Raw genomic sequence first — 13252 nt, forward strand, 5'->3', positions numbered from 1 at the left:
CACCGTAGACTAGCTAATTAGAAATGAAAATTCGCCAATGAATAATTCCCTGATTTGTGGCATTGATATTCCCCCACTTCACGAAATACAAGATTCAATTGAAAACTGTTGTAATAGTTCAGTATAAGAGTATACTGAACTACAGATGAATTCCTTAAAAGGTATTTATACAATAAAGTGCATATTCGATGGAAAATTATACACATTATAGAATGAAACTCAAATCATGCATTATATAATAATGTAATATAATCGTGAATTGCATAATATGAAATGTATATTATGGGTATAGAGAAATTCGTCAGAAATCTGATTCTAAGCTGAGAAATGCAAGCATGTTAATGATCACTATTTTTCAACAAGATTAAAATAAAAAATTGGAAATAGACTTTCTGTCTGGGTAGCAAACCTTATCTGTTTCAAATTACACAAAAAGCAACCATTTGTGAGAATCCCTCTCACAAGCCCCAAGCAGCAATTAGATTTTTCTTAAATGAAGGGCGAACCCTTCATTTAAGAAAAATCTAATTGCTGCTTGGGGGTTGTGATAAAATGTTAAATAAGCTTTTTGAGAACTTTTTAATAAAATGTTACAATTTGACATACGCTCTACTAAGGTCTAGGATGTTTTGGTGAAAATATTTTCAAATCCTCCCAAAATTACGCTAGAAATTAACGTAACTTTAATTCAATTAAAATATTAACTGCTTCTTATATTTGATAGAGCTTCTCAATCAGCGATCTATATAGCAGTCCATTGAGCATGTTTCCAGTTTTCTGCTGAAGGATAGAACATGCAACAAAAAATGTTTTGTTTCATGGTCAGGAATTTGCACTACCCTATTCAATTTTCAAACAAAAGGGAAGACAGCTTTTTGTCAGTGACATTTTGGGCTGAAAACAGGAATCCAACACTCGCCCTCTAGCACTCTCCTCCACTCACTCTCTCTCCCTCTAACACACACTTTCTCACACCCACTCTCTCACTCACTCACACTTTCTCTCTCTCTCTCTCACACACACACATACAGTCCCACACATACACAGACGCACATGCACCTACTTTCTACTTTCTATTTTCCAGTCACCACTATATTTCTCCACTATACGTGCTATAGTGTGTCCAACGGCCAACTCCAAGGTACGAAGTGGAGAGGGTATGATGGTTTGGTTTTGAATTTCTGAGACAAGACAAGAGTTCTTCCATTCGAGAATTTCTGTTTGTTAGTTCACTTTTCACTATACGGTTTAAACTTTAAAGCTTTAAAGTGGATGACATATCGCACAGTGCGCTCCAGTGATCCAGTGAGATAGTTAGTTGTAGTGTATAGGTTTGTTTTAATTATTGAGTTTCTATCTGTTGTTTTTCCTGTTTCCTGTGTTCTTCATTTTTGTATTCGTTCCTCTTCGTTACTGTGTCTGCTCCTGAGTCTACAGTGTCAGTGCAGGTAAATGAAAACTACAACCATATTTTTTTATTACGGTACCAACTTGATTTATTGTATTGGAAACAAAATTGTTTTGAAAATTCTTATTTGATGTCGTCAGATCCAGTATTGTCAGAAGTTTCAAATAGATTTGGAAATGAAGTCTTTCTTTATAATTTTCTCAATTTTTAAATAATTTACAAATATTGCCCACTTCTTACTTATCTACAAATTATTTGAAATAGTATCAACTCTATTTTTAATGTTGATTCAGAATGAATCAAAATTTCATGCAATCGCTTTTGATCTTTTACTCAGTCTGATAGCTTATTAAGACAATACCTATAGTTGAATGAATCCACAGTTATTTTCTCTTCAAAAATGTTCTATGTCTATCCCATTTTATGAAAAATATTCAAATTTTGAACACTAGTTGTTCACTGCTTTTGGGATTTGAATTTGGGATACAATATTCCTGAATAGGACACTCCTTGTTTTTATAATCTTTGATCACTTGGTAGAGAGTTACTGGGAAGGATATTTTTAATATTCTTTCCAAAGAATGGACATTGATATGTCCAAAGCTCCGCCAATTTATGTAGATGCATTACAATATTATCTTGTATAGTTATTCCAAATTGATTTTTTCTCATACCATTGTACAGTTCAATAATTTTTTTCTTAGTTTATGTTATGTAAATTCATCTAAAACTTTGCTGTATTGTAAGCTATTGTATAAGTTTAGTGTAGGCCCATAAGCCAGTATATATTGTAATCTACATAAATAAAATCAATCAAGCTTCATTTTATGTTATCAGGAAACTTTTGACATTTTCTTTTCCCTTTTAATATTGAATCCCTAATTTCAATCAACTCATTTTTTTAATAGTCATACGGTACCAAAGTTACGAGAAATTTTCTAATTTAATTGCTATCTTTAATTAAAAAATCATGACCTAATTTCAGTTATTGTTTCTATTACAGCGAAGAAGCGAGACCAAACAGCAGTGAAATAACAAGAGCTTGCATAGATGAGGAAATATCATCAGATAATCTTTACTTCCATTGAGAGAGATGGTCAATTTCCAGTCAGAATGGGAGGAGAAAATCGTTTGTGAGTAACTCCAGCAATATATAATATTTTATATAATAAATATTTCTTGAATAGAAATAAAAATAAAAATCTAAGTACACTTTTTTAAATTTTTTTATATACCTACGACATGTTTTGGCCATGATGCCATTATCATGTAATTGAATAGAAAATAGCATTAAATAAAATAATACTATCACGAACTACTTATTCCTGATCACTTATGCTAGTACATTGATATGATTTTCCAGACTAGGACTGTAAATTTTAAATTTATATTTGCATGATTTTATCAAAAATAGGGTTATTGATGTCCAATTGAATTAAATTTATTATTTTATCTCTTATTAATTTTGCCGGCGCATAAATGTGAAATTTGCTTTAACTTTCAGTGCAGGTTTCAGGGCCCCAGTTTTACACTTATATTTCCATGATTAAACAGAGATAAAATAATAAATTCAGTCCAATTGGACATCAATAATCCTTTTTTCATAAAATCATGCAAATTTAACTGGATGGCTCGTTAGAGTAAGTGATAATGAACCGGTCTAATTATCAAGAGAACCCGAGTTCTAATCTCGACCGGGGGCAAAAGTTTTTGACCACAGCACAATCACATAGATATGGTCTTTCAGAGGAGACGATAAGCCGACGGTCTTGACTAACTAAAAAGTAGTCACCTCTCATCATCATCCCTCTCACTCATTACCCACGCACAAGCCTATGATCTTATGTGGGCATCATCATCAGTATTATTATTATTATCATTATTAAATATAAATTCAAAATTAACATCTATAGTTTGAAAAATCATATGAATGTACTAGCTATGATCAGAAATAAGAGGTTTGTAATAGTATCTATTCAATGTTATTTTTTATTCATTTTATTTTATTCAATCACTTGATAATGGTATCAAGGTCGAAACATTTCGTAAATAAACAATTTAAAAAAGGGTACTTGGAGTTTTATTTTTTATTTCTATTTAAGAATAGCCCCAACGAAAAAATATTATATAGGTATGTCTTGATTTATTCATTCAATTAGTTATTTATCCATTTAGTGTATTATCCGATAAGTAGCCTACACCAAAGTCAAAGACGATGTGGTTTACAATCTAGGTACAATATGCTCATGCCTTGTTATACAAAGTGTTTCAGAGGAGTATTTTAAACTTTTAATTCAAAAAAGGAACGCATCTACCGATACAATTTCCAATGAATAGAAATGGATCTCTTATCAAATTTATAACTTTTTCTTTTAGAGACATTATGATGACATGAATCGATTATTTCCAACGCAAAATTTGTTTGGATATTCAACAGAACTAGTAAAATATTTTCAACTTTAATGTGCATTAGAATTCGCAAGGTTTTGGAAGGAATATAACTGAATATTTAATAATAACCTTATAAAAACAGAACCTTACAGCAGAACCTTATTACAGAATAGAACTTGTGTAAAGTTCAATGCTGAGAAAATTTAATGACCATTATTCTTTAAAATTAACTCAAACCGTGGAAATCGTGATTACATTAAGACATAACATTGAATTGTCATTGAATACATTGAATACTGTAACTGTATGTTTGGATCTCTTCAACTAATAGGAAAGATAACCCCTATAGTGAATATAGTTATGAAATTTTCTGTTAATTTGTATTGAACATAGGGAGTCTAAGAGTGCAGGGCCCCCACGCACGCATTTTACTGCATCATTTTTGGAACGTCATCTGAGAGACATCGTAGATTTCTTTCAGCTTCTTTCCTAGGATAATCTTACTATAAGTTAAACAGAACTGAGCTCCACTCAAAAATAACGTTTTTGCGGAATGAATATCCTTTATTTCGCAAACCATTTATGACTGATCATTTTACACAGTACTAATAAAATTGTTTTGATTTTTTTAGATAAAGCATATGAGGACAGTGGGGAGCGCTAATATTGGCCAATGTGTCAATAATATCTTGAGAAGATTAATGATTGATGAGCTGGCCATGAAATTCTCATATACTGGCCGTGCATCAAACGGGAACACAAAAACTCCATTTCATGGGAGTGAGATATCGAAATGCATACTGAGTAAGTAGGCTACCGTATTCCTTTATAGTCGAATATATGACATTTTTGGTTATGTAAATATGGATGTTACTTATTTTTATTGTATGTTAATTTATATGTTAGCAAGGTTAGCGTTTTAGGCCATATTTACACTGCACTGTAGTAGATGTATTTTCAAACCATATTTGTGCCGTATTTGTTTTTCAAACCATACCTGTAGGTACCTATGTACGAATAAAAACAAACATAAATTCAAGTACCCATTTTAAAATTAGCATATTTTTCTTATAAATAAAAATATTAGAATATTATTTCTATATTATAGGTACTATTCCTATTTTTCTTAGATTTCTATTTTTATGTATTATTCAAGAGTAGCCCTAAAGGAAAAAGACTATAGGTATGTTTTTTCCCAGTACGGTAATGCGTTCACAATAGCTTGCTCAAAGTTGCAACCATATTAGTCCAGTCAATATAGACATGAAAAAGGGGGCCTGCTGGCAGTTTATATTCTATTTCTGATTTTTAATAACTATATTTTTGATTCATCAATGAAATTTAAACTTGAACTTTCAGCAGTAAAAACTTAAAAACATTTTGGGACATTATCCATTACCTATCAATATTTGGCAATAAAATAGTTTTGGGCAAAGCCTGCTATTGTTTCCCAATTATATTTATATTATTTGAGATTATATTCACAAATGGATAAATAAATTCAGAACCAACCAATATTTTTCTTATAAATAAAAATATTAGAATATTATTTCTAGATATTATACTATTCCTATTTTTCTTAGATTTCTATTTTTATGTATTATTCAAGAGTAGTCTTGTGCTATAAAGATACAGAGTGGCCCAAAAACCTTGTATTTTTGATTATTCATCCAGTTTTCAGTTATTTCCTACAAATCCAGTACCTAATTGGACAGAGAAATTCGTTCTCGCCTTTTTCAGATGATGAAATTCTGAAAAAAATGAGATCACTCGGAACTCTTTATCTTTAATAAGAGAACCGTACTGAGTTACAATTTTTCAAAAATGAGTAAAATTTTAAGGAAAAAAATCAACTTTGTTGAATTTTAGTTTTTGATTATCAATATCTTCCGATTGTTACCATTCAAATCTATATGAGATAGAGCACTCTACCTGATCTCAGATTGTGGAGCACAAAATCACGACCAGAGAGAATTCGAATTTCTCATTCAAATGGGAACAATTGGATGATATTGATGATCAAAAACTGAAATTCATCAAAATTTTACTCGATCTTGAAAAATTCAACTCAGTACTCATTGGAGAGTTGAGAATAATATCATTTATTCAGAATTTCATAATCTTAAAAAAAGGCTACAGCAAGTTCTTCTGTCCGATTACTGGATATATGTTGGAAATGACTAAACACTAAGATTAAAGGTGGCATTCTAGCCGCGGTTAACACTTCTGCCAGCTCACTCATTCGTCAAACTTCTTGTAACATATCCACCATTGAAACTGTACCTTAGAACAAGAACCAATAATTCTAAAATTTGAAATTTTGAGACAAGAGCATTTAAGAAATTAAATCAAAATTATCTATAGCATTGAAATGCTATTTTTTGTCATAAAATTATCTATTAGGCTATAACTAGTTCTACAATTAAGAGCATAACAATAATTCTTATGGTCTATTGTAAGGCTGAACCTATGCTGCTTCTTGCTCATTGATGCGGAGGATCAAGGTTTTGCTAAAATATTTTCATTTTCATACCATACGAGAATGTTATTTTATTAGAATTTTTTTGTGGCAATTTTGCAGTATTTTTGCATCAATAGGATTCTGTGTTTCTCTTGAATAAATTCTGACTTATGATTATATGGGTTGAAGTTTGAAAAAAACCATTTGTTTACATTTTAAGAGAATTAAAGATGTTGGTAATCTCCAAGAGGTATATTTCATCATGAGTTCAATAATATTGATGCAATTTTTAATTTGCCACCTATTATGTAAGAAGGTGATCTAGTAGCCCATTGTTTGCTATACTATCACTATGACTGTATATATCAATGTATTGCTATATTATTTCTCATCCAATTTTGTTACAGTTGCTGTTCAAACGTTTTTTGGTGACATTGCAATTGAAGTGAAATATGGATCGCTGGCGTCGAAATGGCTTCAACAAGCCAGAACAAGGTTGTTGAGAAGGTGAGTGAACAATTTTTTATTGTTTGAAATTACAACGTAAATTATTTAGGGGATCATTTCTAACCATGATTTTTTGTTATTGATGAAAAAGTATGGAATAATCATGAATTAGTGGTCCCAATACATCTGGAAAAATTCCAAATCAGTTACTTGAATCAAAGAAGAATCCATCATTTCGTCCACTTTACCGCTTGCTCCCAATACTCTTCTCCAATTTGTTCTTCATGTTTGCTTTTTTGCATCCAATATCTAATCACTGCTATCCAAAGACGGAACCTCCTTCAAACACAGTTTTTCAACAACCTTTGAAATTCAACGATACATATGCACATATACAGAGTGAGTCATATGTATGGAAACCCTTCAATAATTTGGAGACTGTTGTAGATATAATACTGTAACTTCCAGGATAAGTTATTGATAGAATACTCTACCTTTTAATGTACACTGAGTTCCAACCCCTCATAAGGGGTTTACTTGGGGGTTGTAACTGGAATATTTAAAATGTAAACACCCATTGTGTGGTTAATCATTGTAAAGGTATTTTTAAAACAAGAAAGGTGGCATCAATAAGAATGTTCTATGATACTTGTATCCACAATGGCGGCTGATTGAAGTTTTAGTTTTTAAAGAGATGAGGGGTTGTAACTCAAATATTTAAATGTAAACACCCATTGTGTGGTATATAATTTTAAAGGCTTTTTTAAAACAAGAATGATGACATCAATGAGAATGTTCTATGATACTTTTATCAAAAATGGGGGCTGATTTAGTTCTAGTTTTTATAGAAATGATTGATAAAAGTAATAAAACTTAAAACAACACTTTTTCAATGAATAACGGAACACATTGAAAAAGTGATTATTTATTTAGTAATCTGTTACATTTAATTTCAAAAGATGCTCGAAATGCTCCCCTTCTCTCGTTTGACAGTGTGCCAAACTGTCATAAATGTAAATGAGATGTCCTTATGAAGGCCTAAGTCAACCCCTTATGAGGGGTTGAAGTTCATTTATGCATGTCAAAAGGTAGAGTATTTGACCAATAACTTATCCTGAAAGTTACAGTATGTATAACAGACTCCAATTTATAAAAGTTTTTTGCATGATATTTTTGAAATGGCATGGATATCACTCCAAGAACCATATGGTACCTTGCCCTTAAGTTTTTTCGAGGACACGTAGACAAAGCTAGAAGACAAAAATAACTATATCTCAGTAATTTATTATAGGATTTTACAAAATCAGGCATAATTCTCTTGAGAATAATTGGAAGCTCTGAATTTTACTGATCATACACATTTCCATTGAACCATGATTCAGACAGTAAACTTAAATTTAAAACTTTAATGTAGACATGATACCATTCTAAATTTCTAAGGAAAATGTTCATCCATAAAATAAATATGGTGATTATTTTTAAAAAATTAAATGCCGGATTACATGAAAACTATGGAGGATTCAGAATATACCTTGAAGAATAGAATACCGTGGTTGTGGTACTACTGATGTATGTATTTTTGGGACACTCTGTATGAGTTGATAAGCTACATAATCAGCATTCTGAGAATAGATTACCGAGGAATTTCATATTTTACTCATAATAACCTATTAAGTTATCCCACTTAACTGTACATTTCATATTTTACAGGACCAAGAGCAGAGAGACTACACCTCATGAAGCTCAAATCGAGGACGATAGCAGTTCAAAGTAGAAATATATAATAAGTTATATATTAAAAGTTCAATTTTTGTAATATTTAATAAAAATCATTGCATTTTATTGAAAATAATGTTTTCTTATTTACATTTTTCGCTCATAATGATATACTCTGGAATTAAGCTTTAAAGAAAATAAACTAATATAGATATTAATATATAATATTTAATATTTTAATAGATATTCAAAGTAATAATATTATGTGTTACTCAGATGTATATGAACTGTATTCCATTTGAGGTGTTGCAAGCATAGAGGGCTGTTTGAACTGGAGCAAATTTGATTTAATTAATTCATCGAATGGCGAGTGACTCATGCACTGCTCCCTCTCAGGACAGTCTGCAAGCTGTTAATTGTTAGCAGAGGTCGATCTCGACTCAATTAATACAGCTACAGAGACAGTTTATAGACTGCCCTGACAGGAGAGAATAAATAAGTAATTTGCCATTCACAGGAGAATTTTAAGGAATATTTCAATTTGAATAATATTAAAAATATAAAATATATATTAATAATCTGATTCAAGGCCAGTGCAATCCAATATCAATGCTTAATCATAATTCAAATTTCATCCAGAATTTGAAATAAATCTGTAATTATTATTATTCATGATTCAATTATTCTTCCAAACTAATGCTCCAATCTTACTATTGCCTTAATACTCTATTTCTATACTCAGTGGACATCCATACATTCTATATATAGATGAAATCTATATATATATATATATATTGTATAGATTTCAGATTCATGATTCGAAGCTGAAACAAGCTCACTTCAAGAAGGCAGTATGCCTTGAATCAGGATTGATTCACTCTAAACATACAGCTTGAATCAGACTCTGATTGATCTAGAATCACAATAGAATTGAGCTTACATTTCGTGAAAGGTGTGCCAGGTGGCCTTGAATGGGGGGATTGCATCCAGCATGCGTTTCAAGCCTGAGTCAAGACTGCATCTCAATCCTGATTCGACCGTGCATCTTGGGCCTGAATCGAGCTCGCAACGCGACCTTGATTTTAGCTCGCAGCACCAGCCTGATTAGAGCCTGCATTTCGAGCTCGAAACTGGCTTGAACGATGTATAAACGGACTCTTGAATTCAACTCATTTCGAGCAAAACGCATGCGAATGAAATCTTGAATCAAGCCCTCACGTTTGACAGAAAGAGCTTGTTTTGATTTCGATTCAAGTTGATTTTGCTGATTGGGTAGTTCTATTCAATTTTTCAGATATTTCTCCATATAAATCCAGCATAAGTTTTTCAAAAACTAGTCCCCAAACAATTCAGCATCGGTGTATTTCACCAGAGGAACTGAATTCCGGGCGAAATCTTTCACTCTGTATAGCTCGCTAATGAAGCGTTTATGGATCTATGTTTATGGGAACTTTTTCTTTTTTCCTTATTTTTACCTGTACTATCACGTATCAAATTATTTTACCATAATTATGAATCACCCAGTATATACATATATAAATAACATATCCAAAATCTATGGATATGGTTTTAGTACTATATATATTTATATATATATATATAATAACATATCCAAAATCTAAACTAAAACCATATCCATAGATTTAATATATATTTGATATATATAAATATGGTGTCCTCGGTATATATATATATATATATATATATATATATATATATTTACATTTTTGTGCCTGTTGTGGGTCCAGTAAAATTTCAACTCATATCCATAGATTTAATATATATTTGATATATATAAATATGGTGTCCTCGGGTATATATATATATATATATATATATATATATATATATATATATATGTATATAGTACTAAAACCATATCCATAGATTTTGGAAGCGGCATGTCTTTCAATCTTTCAAAACAGCATTTATTGTCTAAGGGTGGTGAAAGAAGTTTTCTGCATTCCATAACAACAATCTGCAGACTGACGTCTCTGGTATTAGAACCAAAAGGCCTTGCTTTATAGAACTATAAATACTCATTCCGTATTACAATGCCTTGCTTCCATGAAACAAGTCGAATGTTTCCCGTTAGGTACTTCTAGAAAGCCCGGTCAATTAGTCATCGATGGTGTCCTCAGGTAGAACTACCCTGCTAATAGACTATGTTCACTGAAGCGTAAAACCAAAGTTAACCAAATGCTTCTATTTCTAAAAATTCTAGTGCCAGGTATAAAGTTCTGCACTTTGGCGGCAGGAAATATTTAACATGTGTTTTCCATATTATACCCTTCCTGGAAAAAATAGATTTTCAGTTAGTATTGTTTGCCTCCCCTCTACGAGGATGCTACCTGTGCCTTTGCGTTGCGAGTTCAATAGTTGACAAAACACATTCAGTCGACATGGAATAATTGGTCAAGGAAATCGTAACGCTCCGCAATACTACATTATACCATATTGACGATGGATTTTTCTATCGGGTGACCTCCAGCAACCAATCCTTGGGTCTACTCGCCCTTCAAAGCCATAAGCTAATAAGGATAATAATAAAATTGAAATTTGTACTTATATTTTTTGTGTAATCAATTCCCATGATAATTTATTGATCTTTATTATTCATCATCTTACTAATAATTAATCTTTCTTTTAATATTTTACTAGGATTATTAGGCCAGTAGGCTTACACACATGATTTTTTTTGAGTACTAATTGATTCTTGACAAAAAAATATCTTTATAATAGATGGCTGTATGTTTCCTACTTAGTTAAGAAGAATCATTTATCAAAGGAATATGAAATTTAAGAAGCAATTAAGTAGATTTCTACTGCTTTTCAATACTACATAATTTGCAAATGATATTTAATTTTGTCAATTTATATTATTATTTTACCGTTGATACGATAATGATGTAACATGGTATCTTTTGTATATGTATATATAGCCTACTTTGTTTAAAAGTGATAGATTATTTCGATAATTTTTGTTTTCAGGCAAATTTTCAATACAGAACAATTTTTATAGAACTTGTATTTATTATATCTCAGTTTATCCCTCTATGAAAAACAATCTATATAGTCAATTTGACCACTTGACACTGATCGAAACTTTGAAACCTATATTCTGTATTTTTGAAAAGCTTTTTATTCAATTCAAATTTGGAAAATCAGTAAATACTATAGAGTGAATAGTAAATATTATAATAAGTAAGTAGAATTGATCCCGTCAACCATATCCTATCGTAGCCTATTTACAACTAATTTTCTTTGCAGATGTGGTTCTGGTTTAAGATAGTATTTCTGTAGAAGTACACTATTAAAATGTTGGTATATAAATATAGTATAAACGATTTTTTTCTGTATTCAAGTTCATACATCTTTTTGTTCCACTTTTTTCTTGTATTTGCATCTGTGGAGAGAAAAATTATTTTATTTTGTTTAATTACTGAGAGAAAAAACAATATTGAACAACAAGGTACAATGGATTAATGTTATAAGCCTCCATAAGTGTAGGGGAGTGTCTTCAATACTAGCTTCAAGCTTGCTTAACCCAACTATCCAGTTGGGAGTGCATTTGGTAGTACTTATTTTGGGACTGCATTTGGTAAGTGCATTACATAATGGTGTTTCATGTTTCATATTTATGAACCAGTTACATGCATAGATAGATAGATTAAATAGCATTGACTGCCCACCCAAATCAGGGGGATTTGGAACTTGTCAAAAAATCTAAATAGTCGAACAAAAAAGACACAGCCCACAGTAACAAATACACAAGACACAGGGAAAGAAAGCATAATACCATTCATATGGAGTAATGTTGAATGTACTCTTCCTTTGAGTAAAGAGCACTCTTAGAGAAATCTTCTTTAATTGAGATCTAAAGTTGCGTTCAATCATACTCTTCATGAAATCAGGTAAAATATTAAATAATTGGATGCCAGAACTTCTGATACATCTTTTTCTATTTTCATCGAAAAAACATACTGGCGGCGTCTGCCGAACGTGACTTTATCACAATGCAGCACCTTGCATTTTCCTTTGATGTCTCCCAATAGAGTTTGTTGACCTATCCAGTTGGAAAAATAACTAGTAGTTCTGTGAACAGTAGACCTCGCGCAGTTAAAAACCACAGCCTCCATCAGGGTGAATTATGTGCTGTTATGTCGGCGAAATATTGGTGTGTAAGCCACTAATGACTGTTTGAAATGTATCGTCAATAATTACTGATATTAAGTAAAATTATTATCATTAGGATGCTAATAATTTGTTGTAAACAGCTACAATCATACCGAGTTGAAGTACCTACTTACCAAGTTGAAAGCAGAGAAAAGTCGGGAGAAAATAATAAGCTACCTACTTTGAGTTATCAATATTGCATGCCTCATCGCTTGCAATAGTTCACACGACAGCTAATTTTTTACCAAATTACATTGGGATATTAATTGCATGCGTCATTTCATGCAATTAATAATCCACTCGACAGCTGATTTATGATAAATAATTCTATAGTCTGATTTTTACGATAATACTGGCGTTTGAAAGAGACTCTTTCTCCTTTTGTTTTATCCTTGAAATGCAAAATTTCAAAAAACCTTATATATATACGTTGACGCGCAATTTAAAGAGTAACATAAGTAGCTATGATTAGTGGGGATAGACCGGTTTTTTTGCGCAATTACCCCCCCTCCCCCCACCCCCACCCCCCTGAGTTTGCGCAAATTCCCCCTCCCCCTTTCCCTCTCCCTCTCCCTCTCCTTATCTTATCTCCCCTCTCCCAGTGAGGACGAGGGGGTTGAAAAGAGAGAGATATATCTCTCTCTCTCTCTCAG

General features: G+C 31.7%; 1 protein-coding gene across 1 annotated transcript; it reads left to right on the forward strand.

Annotated features, from left to right (window-relative positions):
- The first annotated feature begins 1023 nt into the window (after positions 1-1023).
- Positions 1024-8496, forward strand: LOC120355065. The gene is made up of 5 exons (XM_039443362.1): positions 1024-1448; positions 2412-2541; positions 4432-4603; positions 6668-6767; positions 8418-8496. Exons 3-5 carry the CDS (start codon positions 4441-4443, stop codon positions 8479-8481), a joined length of 327 nt encoding a protein of 108 aa, XP_039299296.1. The 5' UTR covers positions 1024-1448; positions 2412-2541; positions 4432-4440; the 3' UTR covers positions 8482-8496.
- The last annotated feature ends 4756 nt before the right edge of the window (positions 8497-13252 follow it).

This window comes from Nilaparvata lugens, chromosome X, assembly GCF_014356525.2.
Source record: "Nilaparvata lugens isolate BPH chromosome X, ASM1435652v1, whole genome shotgun sequence".
NCBI lineage: Eukaryota > Metazoa > Arthropoda > Insecta > Hemiptera > Delphacidae > Nilaparvata > Nilaparvata lugens.

What these genes read in the sequence shown, in the direction of transcription:
- LOC120355065 (XM_039443362.1), top strand. Translation starts at nt 4,441, where the DNA reads ATGAGGACAGTGGGGAGCGCTAATATTGGCCAATGTGTCAATAATATC. An exon ending in GATATCGAAATGCATACTGA is followed by an intron (nt 4,604 to 6,667) that starts GTAAGTAGGCTA and finishes ATTTTGTTACAG; the next exon opens with TTGCTGTTCAAACGTTTTTT. An exon ending in AGAACAAGGTTGTTGAGAAG is followed by an intron (nt 6,768 to 8,417) that starts GTGAGTGAACAA and finishes CATATTTTACAG; the next exon opens with GACCAAGAGCAGAGAGACTA.